We start from the raw sequence: 23565 nt of genomic DNA, 5'->3' as shown, positions 1-23565 counted from the left end.
TGCCTTCTGCGCCGCTGAGCAGCACGGAGGGCAATCTAAACTCCCCTCTGTCTGGAAATCAGGGGGTGGGGACATCAGCCATGTGACCATTTTCTTCAAGGGCAACCCACTGAGTTCCACCACCTCTTTTCCCAGAAAAAAAGCCCTGCCCATAGGTATGCTGGATCCTTCTTCTTCTGAATTCCCCCAAATGTCTCCAATAGTATACTTTAAACCTGTATCACCTCAGCTGTTAACACAGCTCTCCAAATCCCTGTTCTAGAATTCTGCATTTTGTTGCTCTTGAATTCTTTGCACAGAATTCTTTACCATTTACTCCTACACACTCCCACCTTTCCAACCCCCGCCCCAGGGTAAAACAAGATCAAGTTCTCACCTGACTAAAGGGGTATTGCTTTGATTCAGTGCTTTGAAAGTAAGGTAACGATCTCTGGAGCTCATCCGAGGTTTATAAAATTGCATCAGCCCATCAAACTGCTTAAAGGAGATTCCAGAAGGTCTCTAGAAACAAGAAAAGGATTTCCCTAAGATGTAATGTGACATAGAGAACCCATATAGGCTACCACAGAAGCATGTCAACCTTCATTCTTTCTGCAACCCAGGAAAAAAACTGCTGGGTAATTGCCAAAGGCCTCCACAATCATAATCCAATCTGAATAGTAATCCCCAATGCCATGGGAGATAAATAAATACGCTGTATCACTGCTGTACTATAAAGGACACATTTCTCTAATAGGTGATGGGGCTCCTTGATCACTGAACGTGCTAAAAGGATAACTGCATTGCTAGACCCACAGAGCAAAATCCATTGCTGCACATTTCAATAAGGAACACATGGAAAAGTGACACCCTGAGAAGCTGAGCAATGCAAATGAGGGCCTCAATGGTAAAGTCTGATGCATGCAATGGAAAGATGCAGCAGCATTAGATCTGAGGATGATGTGCGCTCTCTTACTCGAGATGAAATGCTGGAACAAAATTTCTTCAGAATCAAAGACTTTTAAAAGGGGGACCAGTCTGTTTACAATAATAATGCTGGATTTTTATTAAATGCTTATTATGCAACCACAGAACTTAATTCAGTATTGCAAATATGTATGGGATGAGCACACCTACTCCATCATTTGCTCTCTCCTTTCTTTATCCCTCGTCTCCTCAGGCTGTCCTGGCTGGCTATTCCAGAGGTTCAAGCGAGAGGCAGTGCAGTTGTTAGAACCACCCCAGACAGGGTGTCTGCACAACCATCTCTTCCAGCTTTACAGGATAAAAAGAAACAGCAGCCAGAGCACTTGTGCAGCTACCAGAGCACTTGTTCTGTTTTTCCCTCTGGACATGAGCAGCAGGAGGGGGCTATGCATGCTGTCTGGCCCAGCCTCAAATTGACAGGCAGCAGCAGGGACAGTCCATGTTCATCCTTTTAGGTGGAGGCTGTCACATTCGGTGTAGTGGAAAAGAGCAAGAGTCCAGGAGCACCTATAAGACTAACACAATTAGTGGTAGGGTATGAGCTTTTGTGAGCCACAGCTCACTTCTTCAGATACTAGCTCATATCTGAAGAATATCTGAAGAAGTGAGCTGTGGCTCACGAAAGCGCGTACTAATTTTGTTAGTCTTATAGGTGCAACTGGACACCACTGCTACAGACTAACATGGCTACCCATCTTGATCTGCATTTGGTGTAGTGGGAATGGCCAGGAGTTGCAGGACTTTAGGGATCTCAGACTCCAAAGGGACCTGGAGGAGCCCCCCTCAGTGTCCATTCACCATGTCAGCATCACAGAAAATGACTTTAAGGCAACAGTGACTGGCTCTAAATGGCCCACTGCCTGACAATCAACTGAGAGGCAGCCTTGGGACAGGGGTGGGGAAACAAGAGGATGAGTCACAGCTGAGCTGTGAAAGCGCCAGCTTCTCTAAGGTGCTGCTCCAGTCCCAGGGGAATTCCAGGTGGGTGAAGCCACCAAGGGGCCAGGCCCTTCATAAGGCAGAAGAAGAACAGCTGAGGAGGACACGCTGGCTGAAAGGGAACAGGGGCAAGGGGGAAGGAGGGGACACGGGTGAATAAACCCTACCCTCAGTATGAGGCCTATGCGACGTCCCCCCCGAGTAATGACTCGGTGCTTGCACAGGGGACTACCTTTACCTACCTTTGCTGTCAAGTGCAGGTGGGTCTCTTAGTAGATAGGCAAGCTGACAGGGTTACTGGGAATAGAGACTGTGCTATGAAAGAACAGAACTGCTACTAAATTTCTTGCAGGGGTTGATTACTTAATGTACACTTCTGTTGTGTGGCCCACTTAATCCTCTACCTGGTACTTTTTATGTACTGATCTCCCATGCTCAACCTTGTTCAGCATTCCTTTACAAGGATATCCAGTATTAAGGGACTTGGAACAGGGACCCACAGAGCTCTGGGTGATTGGGGGGCTTCATATGTATGCAATAGCATTCAGCACAGGGAAAGGAGATTTGCTCATGCCAAATTCTTGCATGTGCTTTGAGCACCAGCTTCTCGTAATGACTGCACAAAATTGCTACATGTTTGATAACTTAGTTCCAGGGACAAGGTGTGGCTAAATCCCGTAAATGTACACGCTCTCAGAGGCTCATACCTGTTTGCTGACAAGTAGTCGATAGGCATGCTGTATGGCTGTGCGCTTGTGAAGCAGCAGCGACCTGAACTTCATCTTTTCAATATCGTTGAAGGTATCAAACACCACAGCAAGTAGCTAAAGCAACGAGAAAAGGAGATCTGACTCTTGTCTTTGCCACCAGCAACTTTCAGTTCCACACAGTATCAAGATGTAGAGTAAGAGAAGGGAGATTTTTTGCCATTTAGCAGTGCCGAGAAGTTACTCGACACAGAAGGCACTCCAAGCATAGGACAAAAGATTAAAATCACAGGGAACAGGATTTGGAGCCAGACCCGTTCTGAAGAAAGATAGACATACTCCAATTCCAAGGCAGCAGGCTCAGGAGGGAGCTAGCAGACTGCAAGAACCGTCCCCCACCAGACAGTCTTGCCTTTCTGTTTGAATATCCACAACTGAGATCTGCTTGCAAAGCCTATTCATGTCTAATATTGCCATGAGGGCTGCCACGTTTCTCCATCCCACACATAATCCAGCATATGGAAGAGAGCTCTCAATGCTTTCATGCCCTGTACTATCATGAATAAGGGAATACCAATCCGTGCAATGCTAAACCTTGCTGGGGCATTCCCCGCTCCATTAATAATAACGATGTCGCAGAGAGGGAAAATGAACACTCAAGGAGGCAAAATTCCAAATGCAGCCGTTTCACATATCCTATTAACGCACAAGAACAAATTACCATAAAACCAGTCACTAATTTTTAACTCTCTATTTTGAAGTAACATTGGTACAAAAGTGTAGGAACCAAAGAGACTAAAGAATAACTAACTAACATCACAGGATAAGTTGCATGGATATATCATATATGTGATGCATAGGTTCACGACAATGAGAATAATGTACAATTTTTATAATGTCAGGGTGTCTCTGCTAAATCCAAGGAAGGCTGGAATTTTGTCATGAAAAATCAAGAAAATAAAATGGGCTGTTGTTTAAAAAGAAAAGGTGTTTGAAAAAAAGAGATGCATAACCAGGAAACTGGCTTTGATTGATTTAAAAGGGAATCGGACAGATTTATGGAGGAGCGAGTTATTGTTGGCTATTATTAATGACAAGGGGGGGCTCATAAGCCTTGATGGGGGAAGAAAATACCACCACCCCCACACACACACTTGCCAACCAGGCAAGTCCCTTGGTGGGCAGCCCACTCATTGGCAATGCCACTACCACCATCCCCCTCTACCCCCACCCAGCTCACCCACCCACTCACTGGCTCCCAGCAGGCAGTGGAGGTTTTGGTGGCTCCTTCCTTGTCCACTCACCTGCATTGCCACCCCTCCATGGCTTGGACAGTAGAAGGATTGACAGCTCCTTCCTCTGCCACCTGTCTGCATTGCTGCCCCTTCAGGGGTTACAAAGCAGCAGTGGAAGTGGGGGCACTTCCTGTCCTCTTTCCCACTGCTTGGTGGTGTGGGGGCAGAAGCAGCAGTAGCTCCTAGTTCCCCTCCACCACACGACCACTTCAACTGCTGCCTCAATGGTGGGGGGGCGGGGGGGGCCAGCAGAGGTTGCTCCTGCCCCCTCTCCCTGCCTGCCTGGATAAAGTGGAGTGTGACACCAGTGGTTCCTACTTCTTCCCATTCACAGTGCCACCGCCTGTGGGGGTGACTTCCGTTCCTCCCAGTCAGCCTCCAGGAGAGAGGCAGTGAGGACTTACCAAATTCATAATGAAGTACAGTTCAATGGAAAGGTACACAATAAAGAAGACACAGGACCAAGGATTTCGGGAGTACGATGGCATCATCACATCAGGGAAACTGCACCCAAAGAGAGAGAGGGAGATTAGTGAGTTAGCTACAGTCCTTTAAACGTGGATTACATGTGTATCTACAAATGGGGCATTTGTGAGGAATCAGAGAAATAACCCTGCCTTCTCATGCTATACGAGTGTTGTTGGGGGAATGTGTGTGCAATTTGGGTTGGGGAATGCACACAGCACACACATCTAATCCTAATTTTACCCCTACCCCTTCTAAGTTACTAAGAACTATTTGTTTGGGGGTCTACGTAATTAGGACTGGAGTATATGATTTTCCTCATCCCTAATTAATATTAATTAATTAATATTAATTAATTCTTTCTGAATGCCCCCCAAGCAAAAAATGTGACATAAAACACACTCCAAACAAGGCACCTCCTTTTTAATAGGCACATTTGTGATTATACATGTACATGAACCTCATCTCTCAGGCATGCATTCAATGACAAGTGTTGTGCCAAGTGACTAATCAGCCAACTCGGAAACATTTGGTTGGATTTCTATTTGCAGTGTGCCAGATTTTTAATGGCCTGGGGGATAAATCTAGGATTGGGGATTTTATCTGCAGGGTGGGCTATTATTAATGATAAGGGGTGCCCAGTATAAAAAAATACAATGCTCCTCTGATGGCTGAAAGAACCCACTGCAAGCAGGGAGAAAGCACTGTGTAAAATTCTACATAGCCCTATTTGTCCCTCAAAGTTCTGAATGCCCCTTTGCCACAGATTTTTATATTGCCCCCTGTGTCAGTTGTATAGCTCCAGTTAAAAACCACTGCTAAAGTACACTAAATTGTGAGGGGTTCTATAAGTGCTCCCAATATTCTATGGCTCCTAGAGGACAATGAGTGTGACTCAGTGCCCGCTCACTCATTTTGGAGCTTATTTATTCCTTCTTTCTTTAAAAGTACAAATACTCATCTGTATACCTGGGGAATCCTCCAACTGTGCACAAAACTGACCTCGTCTGTGTGCGGCCTTATTTTACAGCCATTCAGATGAGCCAAGTTTGCTATTAGGAGTGATCTTCCCATCATTCCTTCTGGAATGATGTTCTGATTCAAGTTGAATCAGTTCTGATTCAAACACTGACCACCTTTAGGGCTGCTGAACAATTTCAAAGTTGGGCTAGTTTCTTGGCCCCGAGAACTACTCTGCTTCATGTGGTGGAGAGTGCCCTCAAGTCATAGGTTGACTTCTGGTGACTTCTGGTGGGGTTTTCATGGCAAGAGACTAACAGAGGCGGTTTGCCATTACCTGCCTCTGCAACCCTGGCCTTCGTTGGAGGTCTCCCATCCAATTACTAACCAAGGCTGACCCTGCTTAGCTTCTGAGATCTGACGCGATCAGGATCACCTGGGCTCTCCAGGTCAGGGCCCTCTGCCTCATAGACAAGTCCAAACACTCTAGGTTTCTTCAGCCAGCTTGGCACTCTTGCTAAAGCATGCCAAACCTCAGCCCACCACTTTATGAACTTATTTTAATTTATATCCTGGTTTTCTCTCAACCGGCAAGGGATGCAGCCATCATTTTGGCTGCAATACTGCACTTACTTACTAGCAAACCAAGTCTAACCCACTGGGATTTGCTTTTGAGTAAACATGTTGAAGACTGGGCAGTTTAAACGGTTCACTTTTATAGCCCCCCCCCTCTCCCAATGGTTCATCTTGGAAACTTTTCTCAAGCAAAAAGGGCTTACTTTGCAGTAGTCAGAAGAACAAAGAGATTCACAAGGCTGTTCTCCAGGGTGTTGAAGTACTGCAAAGCAAAAGCATCTATGAGACAACGGAGCCATTGCCAATTGTCACACGCTGAGGAACCGCGGCAACACAAGTGTCACATTAGCTGCTCTCTTTGCAGCTAACTGCTTGCTAGCCTTATAATCGAGAATTCTAAAGACACCACATTGGCATTCATTCCTACTAGGTCTGGCTTTTGTATCAAGCTGCAGGGAAACTCCCTTCGCAAGTGCAGACTCAGCAGTGAAAGCCTTCCCCTGATCGGCAGAGCCTCTAGCAGCAAAAACTGTTGCTGCCGCTATCATCAAGCCATAGGCAGCAAAAGAGCTTCAAGAGAAGCCTATTCTCGCTCTCTCTTCCCTGTTTGGACTCTGCCCAAGAGCAACAGAAAGAAGCCACTTCAAAGTTATCCACATTATGATTTTCAAAGCAGCTTCCAATAGTAGATATTCAAGAATATAGGGTTTACTTACAGGGTCCGATTTGTTAGGAGAGAACAAATAAAAACCTAGAGAGATGGGAGGAAGGGGGGGGGAACAAATTTTGAGCAACAAAATCATTCAAAGGTCTTCTTTCCACAAAGGGAGCCATCCAGTTTAATTCAGCCACTGACAGACAGAAGCAATGCAGAGATGTAGCTGTACAATCTGCTCCACGTTGGATCTGGCCGGAAAATGGCCCATGCAATTTTTGGACTAGACACATCCTGTCTTCAACCCACCCACCCCCGTCCAAACCCTTTTTAAATCCTGGCAATGTCTAACACTGTTTGTGAAGAGGCTGTTCAGAAGTGCGTGCCTTTCTCTGCGGGATAACTAAAAAACATGCAGACTTAACCTAATTCCATTCTACTTGGGGATGGAATTTCTTAGCCAGCTGTCTGCACACAGGAATACACTTCCTGCAAAGAATATCAAATGAAGACACAAGAAGCAAAGTTATCCCAGACATTTTTCCCTGCTCTGCTTTTTTACAGAACAGGCAGAAGCAGAGGAAGAGGCATCCTGGAAATATGGAGAAGAGGTGACAAGCATGCAGTTTCTGGAGCAGAAGCAGGGCTTTTTTCTGGGAAAAGAGGTGGTGGAACTCAGTGGGTTGCCCGCGGAGAAAATGGTCACATGGCCGGTGGCCCCGCCCCCTGATCTCCAGACAGAGGGGAGTTTAGATTGCCCTCTGCACCGTTCCAGAGGCACGGAAGGCAATCTAAACTCCCCTCTGTCAGGAGATCAGGGGGCGGGGCCACCGGCCATGTGACCATTATCAAGAGGTTCCGGAACTCCGTTCCACCGCGTTCCTGCTAAAAAAAACCCTGAGCAGAAGCATATATATTTTTTAAAATAATGCTTAGTTTTTATATAAGGTTTTTTGAGCATCCAGAGCAAAAGCATTTTACACCTATCATCTGAGTCATGTTAATAACTTAGAGAGGTGTCTGTGCTTTCAGTCTACCATGGCTGTGCCACACACAGTGTTTGAGGAAAATTTATGGCTGTTGCACAATACGAGACAAAAAAATGTTCACACAGAAGAAGCTCCAATGATACATACCAAGGATTGCAAAGATGACCATGAAGAAAAGTAAGAGAAGAAGAATGTCAATGAATGGAGGAAGAGACTGAAAGATCTGTCGTAGGTTTCTGAAAGAAAATATTTATTTAATATTAGTTACCTGAAGGGACACTTTCTCCCTTATGACCATATGAAGCTGCTTATCGTTGAGTGAAACCACTGGTCCATCTAGATCAGTTTTGCCAGCAAGAACTGGCAGTAGTTTTGCATGGTCTCAAACAAAAAGTTTTCTCAATACCTATTACCTGCGATCCTCCTAAACTAGAAAGATGAGGGACCTAACCTGGAACCTTCTGTGTGAAAAGCGGAGCTTGGATCCAAACAAGCCATTTCCATGGGGGGCGGTCAAGATTTCTGCCCATAAAGTGATAGAACATTGATAGAGAATAATTAATGATAAGGTTTAAACATGAGGATTGAGTAAATAACAATATTTTCTTTCTTTGATAAGATTTATATGCACCAAACTGAATGTACAGAAGAGTTAAATTGATTGATTATGCGAGGAGTTATATAGAATTACCATAAAAAGTTGAAATGAGTAATATATAGAGAACAAATCAAATTGTTTGATTTAAATGTGGGAAATTTTTATGGTTTATGATATATAGGTTTATATAGAAATATTCAAAACTGGAAAATGGGATAAATTGTTTATCTAAAGACGTATAGTTTGGGTGTATAATAAGTAAAGGAGTTAAAGATGTACTGCTTAATATAATGGAGAATGTATATCTGTTTTAGACAGAGGAATTTAATAGAAGTAAGGGAAAAGGGACAGAGGGTGGGAAAGCTGTTGGAAGTCAACAAAAGGGGGGGAAAGGGAGGGGGTTAGAAACGAAAAATTAGGGGAAAATTGACGGTAATGTAAAAATAAAAATGTTCTAACCCAATAAAAAATTTTTCAAAAAAAAAAAGATTTCTGCCCATAAAGCATGATTTTCCCACCTCCCCTCTTCAGTGGAAGCCTGAAATCCCGCCCCCAATCCTGTTCTGGGGAAAAGGGAACTCCCAGGAACAGAATTTCATGGGGCATTACTGCTTGCTTCAAGTAAATGTGGCGCTGTACATTTGATAATCTATGGATTAAACAGTTGCTACATTTTTTATTACCTATGAAGGAAATATCTGTGCCCCTTAAAAAGCTGATGTTCATGATTTCATTGCATATACCTGCCTATGAGAAATGGCCAACGGTGACTTTATCTGTGTTCCCTGTTTATTCATAGTATCTAAAATCTCTGCCTTTGTGCTTATCTGCATATTTGTTCATTCATGGAGAATCAATCAGTACCAAGTTTAAGTCCTGCCCCTCCCAGGACTTCAAGAATGCCTCATCCTTCACTTTTCTGGCATGTCCTGAACACATCATAATTCTGAAATTAGGCTACTCCGTTCCCCAAATTATCTTATTCCACAGCAAGTATCAAGGGGGAGGAATTTGCTCCCTACTGCTTTTGTGAACGGGAAACTGAGACAGAACCTCAGTGGAGGTGCTGGGACAACAGTATAGTGCCTGAAGGCAAGGCAGCCCAATACCTTCTGACACCTCCGCAGTAACGACAGTCCACCAGGAAGATACAACGCAAGGCTCTCGTGATCCGGACATGTGAAGTCTGGCGCACCAACACCACTATCGCCTCAATAAACTGCAGCAATAGCACACAGGTCTGCCAAGAACAGAAGGCACAGAAGAGGACAATCAGGACTTCCAAGGCACGCCTTTATCAGACTGCCAACACAGGAGCTCTACAAAAATTGTGCCTTGTCTTTAAGATCATGGGTAGGGAGAGGGGTGAATTGAAGCAAGCCATCTTGTAAAAATATTAAGTTTGTCATTATGGGATTAGAAGGAGTATGTTGTGGAGTGGTATATAAGGCAAGCACAGAAATTGATAATGGGTGCAATTTTCAGTATCTTGAGCACTCCAGTTTTAATTATGAAACAAAACGTTCAAATGGCTAATTCTTGTGCTCGTGGAGCTGGACTTCAAAATTTGCAAGGAATGGTTGACAAATCTGTAGAAGCCGACGAGTAAGTGGGAAGAGAAGAAGATTGTGCTGAATTTCCAGAGATCAAGGCTTCCGTGCTTTCCATAGCGCTTCACCTCTTCTCACGAGAAGCCCAATAATATGCATACCTTTAAATTGCATGATGTATATATAGGTCACGGAATGCTCCCTTTTCTTGACGGAGAATTTTTAACTTTTCAGCATAGGCTGCATAAAGCCCAAAATACAATTAGTGCAACAGGGTATCTTGGCTGAAGGGGAACATGACCATGTGCCTCCCCTCCAATTAAGAGTATACTGAGGATTATCAAGACAAGATACAACTAGGGATGTGCATTTCGGCTTTATGAAAGCCGAAAGAAAGCCGAAACAAAAGTGTTTCGGCTTCTTTCAGGTTAGCCGAAACGTTTCAGGCTAAGCCGAAACGTTTCGGCTAGCCGAAAGAAAAACAGCCGAAACGTTTCGGCTTTAGGCTTTTTCAATGGGAAAATGCCTCCGGCGTCTTCCTGGACGTCTGGGGGAGGCATTTTCCCACCGAATCAGCCCAAAATTGGTGGGGACCTTCCTCTAACCCCTCTCTACAAACCCTCCAAGTTTCAGACCGATTGGACTTTGGGGGGCCATGTTATGGCCCCCCAAAGCAGGTCCCCCTATCCTCGCATAAGAAAGCGAAGGAGCAGCATATTGTTAGCATGCTGCTGCTCATCTTCTTCATTATTTCCTATGGGGAAAAATGAAGAAGCAGGCTTCCTTTGCCAGGGGTGGCATTTTGCATGCAAAATGCCCCCTCACCCTCAGGGGCCCTTCTCCCACCCCTCCTCCCACCCCCCACCAAGGCTCAGACTGCTCCCACTTGGGGGGGGCATTTCATGGCCTCCCCAAGTAGGTGCTCTCATCTCTACCACTGACAGCTGGGGGAGGCTTGTCTTGCCAGGGGTGGCATTTTGCATGCAAAATGCCCCCCAGCCCTCTGGGGCCCTTCTCCCACCCTTCCTCCCACCCCCCACCAAGGCTCAGACTGCTCCCACTTGGGGGGGCCATTTCATGGCCTCCCCAAGTAGGTGCTCTCAGCCCCTAAAGTCCACCCCCTACAGCCCCACACAAACCCAATTCCCCCCCAGCTGCCACACACAGACCCAAATCCCCACATTAGCCCCTCACAGACCCAAATCCACCCCCACCTGCCCCACACCCATAACCCCAGGAACAGGCTGGCAAAGGCCAGCCCTCTCCCTTTGTTCCCTATGCTGGGAACTTCTAAACTCTCTTTCCCTGGGCAATTCTGCACAGCCCAGGGGTGCCACAATGGTGGGCACACTTCTGAGTGCCAGCTGGTCCCTGTGAAAGAGCACCTGAACCACAGACACCCTCCCTCAAATTCCCCCACCACCTACAGTGATGGCTGGCCAGCCAGCCCCATTGTTCCCTATGATGGGAACCAACTGCACAACAAAGAATAAAACAAGAACAACACAAAATAAAGTTTTTTAAAAATTATTTTCTCCCTTCCAAAGTACAAGTAGGCAAAGCATAATGACACATTACACCAGCAGTCCCCCACACAGAAAAATAACACAACTCACTTAACATCAGAGAATCACAAAGCACGATTCCTGTCAAAAACACTTTATTTCTTGAACAGCTTTAGGTTACACAGCAGGGGGGAACACCAAAGGGCATGGAAGCAGTATCTTACACAAAAATAACACAACTCACTTCACATTAAAGAATCACCTCAAAAAATTGCTGTCAAAAGCACTTTATTTCTGTAACTGCTTTAGGTCACACAGTAGGAAGGCACAACAGAGCAGGAAAGCAGTGTACTACACAAAAATAACACAACTCACTTCACATCAGAGAATCACACAAACACAATTGCTGTCAAAAACGGTGAAGTGGGTTGTATTATTTTGTGTAGTACATTGCTATCATGCCCTGTTGTGCCCTCCTACTGTGTAACCTAAAGCTGTTCAAGAAATAAAGTGTTTTTGCCAGGAATTGTGCTTTTGTGATTCTCTGATGTTAAGTGAGTTGTGTTATTTTTGTGTAAGATAGTGCTGCCATGCCCTTTGGTGTTCCCCCCTGCTGTGTAACCTAAAGCTGTTCAAGAAATAAAGTGTTTTTGACAGGAATCGTGCTTTGTGATTCTCTGATGTTAAGTGAGTTGTGTTATTTTTCTGTGTGGGGGACTGCTGGTGTAATGTGTCATAATGCTTTGCCTACTTGTACTTTGGAAGGGAGAAAATAATTTTTTAAAAACTTTATTTTGTGTTGTTCTTGTTTTATTCTTTGTTGTGCAGTTGGTTCCCATCATAGGGAACAATGGGGCTGGCTGGCCAGCCATCACTGTAGGTGGTGGGGGAATTTGAGGGAGGGTGTCTGTGGTTCAGGTGCTCTTTCACAGGGACCAGCTGGCACTCAGAAGTGTGCCCACCATTGTGGTACCCCTGGGCTGTGCAGAATTGCCCAGGGAAAGAGAGTTTAGAAGTTCCCAGCATAGGGAACAAAGGGAGAGGGCTGGCCTTTGCCAGCCTGTTCCTGGGGTTATGGGTGTGGGGCAGGTGGGGGTGGATTTGGGTCTGTGAGGGGCTAATGTGGGGATTTGGGTCTGTGTGTGGCAGCTGGGGGGGAATTGGGTTTGTGTGGGGCTGTAGGGGGTGGACTTTAGGGGCTGAGAGGACCTACTTGGGGAGGCCATGAAATGCCCCCCCCCAAGTGGGAGCAGGCTGAGCCTTGGTGGGGGGTGGGAGGAAGGGTGGGAGAAGGGCCCCAGAGGGTTGGGGGGCATTTTGCATGCAAAATGCCACCCCTGGCAAGACAAGCCTCCCCCAGCTGTCAGTGGTAGAGATGAGAGCACCTACTTGGGGAGGCCATGAAATGCCCCCCCAAGTGGGAGCAGTCTGAGCCTTGGTGGGGGGTGGGAGGAAGGGTGGGAGAAGGGTCCCAGAGGGCTGGGGGGCATTTTGCATGCAAAATGCCACCCCTGGCAAGACAAGCCTCCCCCAGCTGTCAGTGGTAGAGATTAGAGCACCTACTTGGGGAGGCCATGAAATGCCCCCCCCCCCAAGTGGGAGCAGGCTGAGCCTTGGTGGGGGTGGGAGAAGGGCCCCAGAGGGTTGGGGGGCATTTTGCATGCAAAATGCCACCCCTGGCAAGACAAGCCTCCCCCAGCTGTCAGTGGTAGAGATGAGAGCAGAGCATCTACTTGGGGAGGCCATGAAATGGCCCCCCCAAGTGGGAGCAGGCTGAGCCTTGGTGGGGGGTGGGAGGAAGGGTGGGAGAAGGGCCCCTGAGGGTAAGGGGGCATTTTGCATGCAAAATGCCACCCCTGGCAAAGGAAGCCTGCTTTTCCCCATAGGAAATAATGAAGAAGATGAGCAGCAGCATGCTAACAATATGCTGCTCCTTCGCTTTCTTATGGGAGGATAGGGGGACCTGCTTTGGGGGGCCATAACATGCCCCCCCAAAGTCCAATCGGTCTGAAACTTGGAGGGTTTGTAGAGAGGTGTTAGAGGAAGGTCCCCACCAATTTTGGGCTGATTCGGTGGGAAAATGCCTCCCCCAGACGTCCGGGAAGACGCCGGAGGCATTTTCCCATTGAAAAAGCCGAAAGCCGAAAGCCGAATGTAAGCCGAAAGCCGAAACGGCTGGCCATTTTGGCTTTCGGCTTATACGAAAGAGAATCCTCTTTCGGCTTTCTGCTTTAGCCGAAAATTTTTGGCTTGCACACCCCTAGATACAACTATTCTAGAAAGATGTTAAACTATCTTGAAGATATGGTGCAAAAACAGACAGAGTGATCACACTCTTTAAAAGAAGATTAGACAAGTTTATGGGGGGGGGGGTTACACCTGTCAACAGCTATTAGCCATGATAGATAACTGGAACCTCCATATACAGAGGCAGTATACCTCTGACTATCACACTGGAAGGCAAACAACAAGGTGAGGAAAACTACCTCCTGCAAGCTTCCAGGAGGCATCTGGGGGCGGGGGGAAATGATGAAAAAAGAACACTAAACTAGATGAAATTTTGATCTGAATGAATGGGGGCTTTTCTTATGTCTTCTGCAAACTTGTTCTTTTAGAACACTCCACCTTTTGAGAAAAAGCCTTCCTGACATTTTGCTTTCAAAGAATGCTCTCAATTTACCTTGATGGCAGATATATTAAACCTCCTGTAAATTTATGCCGGTGTGTCTATGGTTAGAAGGCAGCAAAGATTATTATCCATAATGTATTGTATGCCTCCCCCAGGAAAAGATTCATTAGCGGCTTTTATGATAGAGTTGCCAAATCAAATGGTTAATCCCGGCAAGCCACTTTTTAAAGTCAAGAAGAAAACAAAAGTCTCTCAGAACATTTCATCAGCTCATCCACACATCAAAGCCACAATTGGCTCAAAATAGTAAAGATGCATCTGATGAAGAGAGCTGTGGTTCTCAAAAGCTTATGCTACAATAAAGTTGGTTAGTCTTAAAGGTGCTACTGGACTCTTTACTATTTTGCGACTACTGACTAACACAGCTAACTCCTCTGGATAAATGGCTCAGACAGTACAGATAGATTGAGTCTATTTCTTTGGTTCCTGCAACAGACCAAATCAAATAGGCAAGAGGGTTACCAGCAGTTCACCTTGACCATGGTCCTTTTGTGTCGAATATAGGTGTGGAAGCCCAACCATCTCATTTTCATGGACAGTTCAAACACTACTATTGCCAAGGCGAGCAGCTCCAGGGTTGCGTGGATCTGGAATCAAACAAGCAACAGGGTCAAATGCTTATTGTTCTTATTTCACCAACGGAGTTCACAAAAACTTAAAAGTTTAGACAATGGTTTAGCAATCTAAGGAGGGAGGGGGGAAATCTGTCCACCCCAGCAGAGGGAGAAGACATGAATAGACTAGCTAAACAGCGAACCATCCTTTCCAAATTAAGTGTTTAAGGGTGCTGTTTTAAAGATATGAACAGGAGTGAAACTGGATTAAGAAGACTCAGCAATCTTCCAAACAGAGCGGCAATATTAGGTGACTGTTTTTATGATGGCCTCGTGTCACAAGTGTACGTTAGCCAAAAGCCTACTGTGAAATACTCATAGTTCATAGCATTTCTTGTCATTGGTAGGAAGCCAAGATGTCTGAACACTTCTGGCCTTGTGGAAAATAACAGAGAGTCTAAACTCCTTTGTGATTCCTCCCTGGGACAAAGTGGCTTGTCTGCGAACCTAACAGAATCAAGACTGTGGGGTTTTATGTTGTTGTTGTGGCCTCTTCCTTGAAAAAGAGGGAACATTTGGATTCTAAACTCAGAGGGACTTCAGCAGCTTGACTGGGCTTATAATTTTTGAATCTCCCATTCCTTGATTATTAATAAAAATATTAGAAATAAGCATGATGCTCGAAAACTCAATAGTTTTAGTGTCTCTGAAAATGTTCTCAATGAACATCTCTCCTTTTCGTACATCAACGGGCTTTCAGCATGTTCAGGCAGGGCTTTTTTTCCTGGGAAAAGAGGTGGTGGAACTCAGTGGGTTGCCCTCAGAGAAAATGGTCACATGGCTGGTGGCCCCGCCCCCTGATCTGCAGACAGAGGGGAGTTTAGATTGCCCTCCATGCCACAGTGCAGAGGGCAATCTAAACTCCCCTCTGTCTGGAGATCAGGAGGCGGGGCCACCAGCCATGTGACCATTTTCAAGAGGTTCTGGAACTCCGTTCCACTGCGTTCCTGCTGAAAAAAAGCCCTGTGTTCAGGTAATCAGACACAGGGCTTGCCCGAGTGTCCTTAGGTCTAACTGCTTGGGCCTCCATTAAAAGCGCAAGTCTGTGACACTAGCTCTCCATTACTTTGGAAAATAACTTCTTAGAGCCAAACTAGACACGACGGAGTTCTCATGGCTGCCACCACCATTTTAAGACGATCAAAAAAAGCTGCAAGGGCCTGATCCAGCCAGGAACACAGTACTTGTTTCCCCTCACACATGACTTTTCAAGTGCTGAAACAGTGGGGGGCGGGGGCGGCCATTCTGACACTTGGCATGGGAGGACACCTCAGCCTGCTGCACTATGTGGCATTTTTAAATCCCTTTTAAATGGCAGTAGCATCTCCATAGTGGCCACAAGGCTCCCATCTCATCTAGTGTGGCCCTTAGCTCCAGTAATCTATCTATCCCATGATGGTGCCACCCTTCCATCCTGCCCACGTCCCCCTAGGCCCAGAGTCCGTGCTGTTCCCAAGGTACATACATAGATGCCGAGGCGAAGCATGGGCACCGCGGGCGCCTCGCAGAGGGACAGCAGCAGGAGCAGCAGTGCCGTAGACAGCTCCATTAGATAGAAGAGATGATTGTGGACAAAGAGGTAGGCTGCCAGAGCTTGGGCATCCTTGGGGTGTGTGAAGAATTTGTCATTGTTTTCTCCTTCCTAATATAAAAAAAGCAAAGAAACCCCCACACATAGGAATGCGATAGACACGTAACCCCAATAACTTCTTTTATTCCTGTTGAGAAGTAAATTGGCTTTTTGTTCAAAAAACCAGTAAGAGACTCCAGAGGGGAAAGAGAGAGTACCATCTGGGAGCTGCATACATTTTTTTGTGTCAGGGGAGAAAGGACTATGACTCATTTGATCCATATTGTGCTCTTTATTTTAATGTTCATTTAAAATGCCTTTTATTTTAAGCTGCCTTGGGTCCTGCTTGGTGGCAGAAGAAAGGCAGAGTAGAAGTAGTCAAAAATAAATGAACTACAGTGAAATTCTAAGCAGAGTTACTCAGGTCTAAGCCCACTGATCAATGGACTTAGACTGGAGTAACTCTACATAGGATTTCACTGCTAGTACAGGAGACAGTCGGTGACATTCTAATTCAAATCACACTATCCTAAGTACATTGACTTCAACAGATATAAAAGTTTAACTCTGTTTAGGATGGCACTTCATGTCCCATTCTAATACATTCTTATACAAAAGGAAAGGAGAGAAGACAAGCCAAATCCTCCACCATCATTAGGAAACCTACATTTATTTTGTAAGTCACCTCAAGTAGGTTCTCCGGAGAGGAGCCATTGAAAAATCCAAAATAAAGAAATTAAATCTGAATTTGTAGCCCACTTTTCTGTAACAGCCTCCTGAAGTCAGTGCCGTTTGAAACCTTAGTTAAATATTAAGAATAATGTCCTAGGATAAAACGACAGACACAACACAACACAGACATCTTCCTTGATGAAATAAAGGAGAAGTAACATATCCGGTTTCCAAAGACAGCTTACAATGCTAACATTTGTGGGCAGGGCTTTTTTTCTGGGAAAAGAGGTGGTGGAACTCAGTGGGTTGCCCTCGGAGAAAATGGTCACATGGCTGGTGGCCCCGCCCCCTGATCTCCAGCGGCACGGAGGGCAATTTCAACTCCTCTCTGTCTGGAGATCAGGGGGCGGGGCCACCAGCCATGTGACCATTTTCAAGAGGTTCCGGAACTCCGTTCCCCCGCGTTCCTGCTGAAAAAAGCCCTGTTTGTGGGACATAAATTCCCAGCTACCAGCACGATTTTACTTCCCGTTCTTTCCCTTCCAGTGTACTTCTGTACTGTAAACAAGAGAGCTCACCTGGAGGTAGATGGCTGCCTCTTGGTAGTTCATTTCCCAGTTGTGCCTCATGCACCTTCGTTGAGGGTAGCAGTCCCCAGCAGCTGGACTGGGGACATCATTGATCAAGTCATAGCTGCCGCCATCTGCACAAAAAAGAGAAATGAGTGAGAGAAAAGGCCTCATTTATCTGCATCTTCTGCTGAAGCGGAGCTTAAATGCCCAATAAGTGAACTGACAGCATATTCCTCCTCCATTACCCTCACCTCCATTTAGTATATTAATTTACTTCCTCTCCATTAAAGATGCCCAAGGCAGCTTACAGTAGGGTCAATTGTCAAAAAACATAAAAACCAACTGATATATCAACGATATGCTAAAAACGGCAACAGAGCCCTAATAGCAACACAAATAAATGTAAAGAACAAGTGCATAATTAACCTTCCTTCCTTTGCTAAACTTTTATGCTGTTTTATAATTTTATTGTGTTTCATCTTGTGCGCTTCTTCAAGCATGTCTCAGGAGAGGTGGCATATAAATTTTATAAACAAATAAATAATACTGGTTTGTGATACTGAAATCTTCCATAGGCGTTAATGGCATAATCATAACCAGGGACTGGTACGGACCGCTGCTGAATGGACTGTTTACTCTTCTGACTGGATCTTATTTTCTTCTGTGCTCTGCAACAGAATGTACCATACCTATGCCCTGGGAAACTAGGCCTTCTGGACCCTCTTTGAAATAATCTCCCACTTTTCTGCTGTTTGTAACTCGGTACAGCTTTCTCTGCCAACTGAATGTAAAACTTCACATAATTGACAAAGTGGGTTCAAGCTCATGAATTCATGCCACAATAAGTCTTTAAGGTGTCACAAGGCTCTGTTACACTGGATATACAATTTCCAGAGTCACCCATTATGACTATGGTAAAAATAGGATGTACTTAGCAGTATACTATACAGGTTTGGGACATCTGAGTATTCTGATAGGTGCCAATTTAAGTTGGTATCTGGTATCATATCCCTTCATTTTGAATGCAAAGGGGAAAAAAACAGAGAAAGAGGCTCAGGATGTACCATCTTGCCTGGAAGATAGAAGGCCTTCCAGTAAAACAGTGATCAATTCTTACTTGTCCTCTTTGATAGCAACTATTCACTTAACAGTATCATGTAGGCCAGCACACACAGACAAGGAGAACCTTCTGGGCTTTCGGTAGCATTTGAGCCACAGCTGTATTCTTGCCACGCAATCCTCCAAGGAGTTTCAATCAATTTCATTACATTTACTCCTTCGCACACTGGGCTTTTGCCCAATTTCTTTGCCTGTATTGCAAGCTAATTTGACAGCCGTGAAAGACATCCTTTCGGACTCCTGTCTTTCACTACCGTGTCCTCTAATATTTCAGGAACAGCCAGTAAACTTTGTAATAGTAAAAAAATAATACAATACTGCCCTAAATTAGAAAATAGGTACTACACCACCACTGCATTAGGAGGAAAGTTCAGCTTTACAAACTGATTCTTTATTCACCCACCATAATTTTAAGACAGCTTCACCCCTTCCCCCGAAAATTTATATCAATAATCTCTTCCTTATATTACAAGCAAGAGCACAAAAACTTCTCCAAAAGTTCCTTTTTACTGAGATATGTTTACCTTGCTTTTCTTCTCAGTGGGAATGCAAAGCAGCTTACAAAATTCAATTTGAACAAAAAACTAGGGGGAAAACCCAGTACAACACACCAAATCCTGGGCTAGTCCTGGGTCCGGTGGCTGAGGGCATTCGGGGCTACAAGTCAAAAGCTCTTTGGTTCACACCAAAAGGCTGGTACCTCTGGCTAAGGTGGCCATCAAGTCACAGCCAGCTTATGGCGACCCTGTAAGGTTTTCAAGGCAAGAGATGAACACAGGTGGTTTGCCACTGCCTGCCTCTGTGTGGCAACCCCAGACTTCCTTAGTGGTCTCCCATCCAAGTGCTAACCAGAGTCAACCCTGCTTAGCTCCTGAGATATGATAAGATTGGGCTAGTGAACAGAAACAGAAATTCAACCTAGATGTTCTGCAGTTGGTAGAAATGGTCCCACTCAGCTGTCTACTGCTATAACCACATGGTAACCACAGCCACCCACTCACATCAGTGGCTTTTTACAAACCATGATCTCTTAAGCCTCATCATGCAATACTGGGACAACACTGATTCCCTTTTCAAGGATGTATTAAGGATTACCAAGATAATGCATGTGAAACACCATGAATACTCTAAAGTGCTACCAATACGAATAATACATAGACCCTAGAAAGACTGGCTGTCAATAAATTGATTGCAAACCAACAAACAAAATTATGAGAGGCTACAAATCAGGCTGCATACTACTTCTAGTGCTCAAAACGGCTTTATGATCTACAGGAGCCAATATGACACTGTGGTTAGGTGTTGAATTAGGCCTAGAGAGATCTGGGTTCAACTCCCCGCATGGCCATAAACCTTAATGTGGGATCTCGGGCCAGTGACTCTCAAACTTGAATTACTTATTTTGGATACAAAAAGGACCGATCGCTTTGCTTTGCCAAATGCACAAATGAAAGTCCATTTCTATTTTAAGGGAAACCACAGTTTTAAGGAAGTAGCATCAGCAGCCACTGACCAGCATAATGCTTTTGAAAAGCCTCCCCAGAAGCACTTGGTGTAGCAATGCAAGGGGGAGCTACCAACAGGGTGATCCCTTGGACAGATGGCAACGCTGCTTTCACACCGCTGCGACTTATCCCAAGAGCTCCATCCAGGCCAGCTGTCCTGCTTACACAAGGCCTCTGGAATGACAGTTCAGGGAAGCAAGCTCTTCCATTTATTGGGAGTGCTGGAAGCTGTTCTGGCAGGCCTCTAAATAGATACAGATTCCATATGCCATCATAAAAAGAGGAGAACGCAAATGTTTACTCACTTATGATATTCTGCCTGTTGACAGGTTTTTGAGATTCGAGGAAATGTTATTCCCTCAATTTAGATTCCAAGCCACACAATAAAAATCTGTCCATCTGACAGAGCCCAAGACATGACAGAGGACAAGAAAGATCAGTGGAGGAGAAACACAAATTATCAGGCAAGGAATCAATGCAGGGTGAACTCCTGCGCAAAATCCTCTGGTCTTCTGAGAGGCATGTATTCACAATTTCCAACAGCCTCATTGCGCTCTACTGAGCCTTCATATTTCATTAATAGATCAAAATCTTTTTGTTTTTTGCACAAAAGATTAAGTAAGGCAAAACCAGCAGCTGGAGACTAAACTTCTGTGACGCCTGCCATATTTCCATGATAATCCTTCCAGTGTCTCAATGACAAACAGTTATAAAAACATAAACCTTAATGTGGAGGAAAGGATATACAAATGAAGTTAGCTGCTTACATCACTTAGTTATAATAACCAGCTGCCTCAATTTAAACAACCAAGGTAAACATGAATTTTTCAAGCCTATGCAGAAACAGTTGCCAAACAAAAAATAAAGTTTTGTCTGCCTCCCTGATGCTGTCATATGGAATGTACTCGACAGCTACAGTCTCTACCCACCCAGTACAAAAAGGTCAAGTTTGGGTGTGGCTGTCAAAGAGATCACACAATAGCCTTGTAGTCCCTGTTTAGGGAAAGCTTTTCTGAACAAACAGCTAAGAAAAGCATCTGGTCCTCTATTCCTGCCTGTTTGCTTCTGCACCATACCATGTTTGCTTCTGCACTGAGAGCCAAGCTACAAGTGACGCCTGACACAGGTTGGACACTTGTCAGCTTCCCTCAAGTTTTGATGGGAAATGTAGGCATCCTGGTCTTGCAGCTGTAATGGAGAGCCAAGCTGTAAAACCAGGATGCCTACATTTCCCATCAAAACTTGAGGGAAGCTGACAAGTGTCCAACCTGTGTCAGGCGTCACTTGTAGCTTGGCTCTCAGTGGTATTTGCATTTTTTTAAAAATTGCTGTATCACAGGGTTCTACTACCCTTCTAGGCTTCTAGTCTCTTATTCTTGTTGATTTTGTAATATTTATCTGTTTGGTTGGGCTATAGAATACCCATGTTTTCAGTTTTCTAGCTCCTGAGAAGTTGTTTCAAAATTGCAGGGTTTCTCCCCAAACAGTACAGCAGATATTTATGCCCTTTAAATTCCTGCATTTTATCCAGTAACACAGCTTTGAAGCCTGGGTACTGGCTTGAATCCTCCTTTTGACTCCTCTGCCTTCCTAGAGCCCATTCTAAGAGATTTCCAAGGTTGTTTGCAATCCTCCGGAATATATGAGCAGTGTGGAATTGAGCGATAGTGTTTCTTTCATTTAAGAAATCTTGTAAAACAGTATTTCAGAAAGCAATTGTGGATGGTGGATATGGGCTGCTTTTTTAAGCAGCTGACGATCTAGATGGTTTTACTGTTGTATGAAGGCTTGGACCATACCCTAAGCCTCTTTGGGAAAGGTGGGCTATAAATATTTCAAATAAAAAACGATGTTAATATCCTAGCTGCAACTGTAAATCCTCAATCTATATTCTTACTTAGCCTCATTTAAAGAACGTTTGCAGATACAAGCCACTTACAGCCCAATCCTATGCATGTTTACTCCCAATTAGAGCCTGCTGTGTTCAATGGGGCTTGCTCCCAGGTTAGACTGCAGCCTTCATTTGCCATGTATATTTACTTCTCTTACTGGGAGCCTAATTTAAATTCTTGTGAAGCAACCCACTTAATATTCTATACCTGGTCTTTGGAAAGACGCTCCCCAATGATTCAGTACACGCATTGAGTTTATAGCTTTATTAAAAAGGGATCTATGCCTTACAAAAGCAATGCCTGCAGTAACTATGTACAACCGCTGCACAGCACGATATATCATAACTTCACAGGGTCCTAGCTATGAATTAATTAAAAACTTTTCAAACTCAACAGGCAAGCAAAAGTAAGTTCATTATATGCAGACATTATCATTCCCCTTTCTGGTAGAACAATATCCTACTGTTGCTACCAATCCACTGGTTTCAGACATGCCAGTTATTTCTCTCCCTCTCTAGTACCAGACATTCAAGTTCTGCCATGTTTCTTTTCAAGCAGCAAACATTTGTCTGCGCAGAAGGAATGGAGAATATTCATTGGCCATAATCCAACAAAGATAGGTTCTAAGAAGCAGTTCAGTTCTTGGTCAGGGAAAGCCAGTTCGCTTCCCCAGGGACCCAAGTCTTCCCTTACTGAGATCTTTTGCCTTAAAGATGCCTCCTCCACAGGAGGAGATAGCAGGCTATGATTTGCACTTGCCCTCCTCTCGTGTCCAGGTGCTACCTGGTGGCCAAGGTGAGGAGGGGGTTGTTCCGGGATCAGGTAATTTCCATTTAAGTGATTTATTTATCCTTCTTCATGACAATTGCTTATCTGTTCAAACTTCTGACCTCTCTTATCATTCATTATGAGTAACTGCTAATACTGGGAATTTATGACAAGGTTCAAATTTCATCTTTCTACCTTTACTCCTCCCCTTCTCCTTTACATTGAGACTTTACATGTGAAAGATTCATAGCAAAATTCACACTGATCCTCTCTGCTCCCCTGCATGCAGTTTCCCATGAGAAGTATGTGTTTTCCTTCAAATATCCATCTGTAGAAGTAAGCTGTGATTCACAAAACCTTATATTGAAATAAATGTTGTTACAGCTACACTTGATCTTAGCCAAAAGACTGAGATGTGATATAACAGTTGCTAGTCTTTAAGGTGCCACTGGACGTTTGTTTAATTTCTCTGCAGCCCCCTTAGATCCTGCAGGAAGGGGGAAGCAGGAGGGAGGGCAGAAAGGGAAGAGGGGACTTGGGCAGCTAAAGAACTTGAGCCAGCCTTGGATTAAGCAGCCAGCTCCATTTAAAGGAATGCCATTAGTCTTTGTCACAACTAACTTTTGTCCAATGTGGTCTTTGAGCCACACCTCATCCACCTGGCTTTGTGTTACGATGGCCTTGATCCATCTTTTCCACTGTCTGCCCTACTTTAGTTAGCAGCGTAAATGAGCAGGGAGTGATCTAACTCTGTTCTGCTGTGTGCTACCCTGTTATTTATTTATATTTTTATTCCACCCTAACTGCAATACAATACTCCGGTAAGGCAGGTTAGATTGCAAAAGAATGACTGGCCTAAAAGGCTGCCTAGTGAGTTACCTTAGTGGAGTAGGTTTTTGAAAGCAGGTCTACCCAGTCCTAATTAGACATTGTAACTACTAGACTTGACTACACTTGGG

General features: G+C 44.7%; 1 protein-coding gene across 2 annotated transcripts in view; it reads right to left on the bottom strand.

Moving 5' to 3' along the window:
* TPCN1 (two pore segment channel 1) overlaps positions 1-23565 on the bottom strand; it is a 52553-nt gene that overhangs the window by 21000 nt on the left and 7988 nt on the right. Inside the window, exons 3-12 of one of the 2 annotated variants that reach the window (XM_054996803.1) lie at positions 17329-17453; positions 15974-16150; positions 14368-14481; positions 9260-9390; positions 7700-7788; positions 6625-6659; positions 6112-6170; positions 4312-4411; positions 2613-2729; positions 377-501 (exon numbers count right to left, since the gene is read on the bottom strand). In XM_054996803.1, coding sequence (XP_054852778.1) covers positions 377-501; positions 2613-2729; positions 4312-4411; positions 6112-6170; positions 6625-6659; positions 7700-7788; positions 9260-9390; positions 14368-14481; positions 15974-16150; positions 17329-17453 — 1072 coding nt within the window. Of the gene's footprint in view, positions 1-376; positions 502-2612; positions 2730-4311; positions 4412-6111; positions 6171-6624; positions 6660-7699; positions 7789-9259; positions 9391-14356; positions 14482-15973; positions 16151-17328; positions 17454-23565 lie in introns of those variants that run through there. The other variant, XM_054996804.1, reaches the window with a different exon arrangement.

The sequence above is a fragment of the Eublepharis macularius genome, chromosome 13, assembly GCF_028583425.1.
Source record: "Eublepharis macularius isolate TG4126 chromosome 13, MPM_Emac_v1.0, whole genome shotgun sequence".
NCBI lineage: Eukaryota > Metazoa > Chordata > Lepidosauria > Squamata > Eublepharidae > Eublepharis > Eublepharis macularius.
Note: the sequence above shows the minus strand (reverse complement) of the source record. Positions and strands in the feature narration are given on the sequence as shown.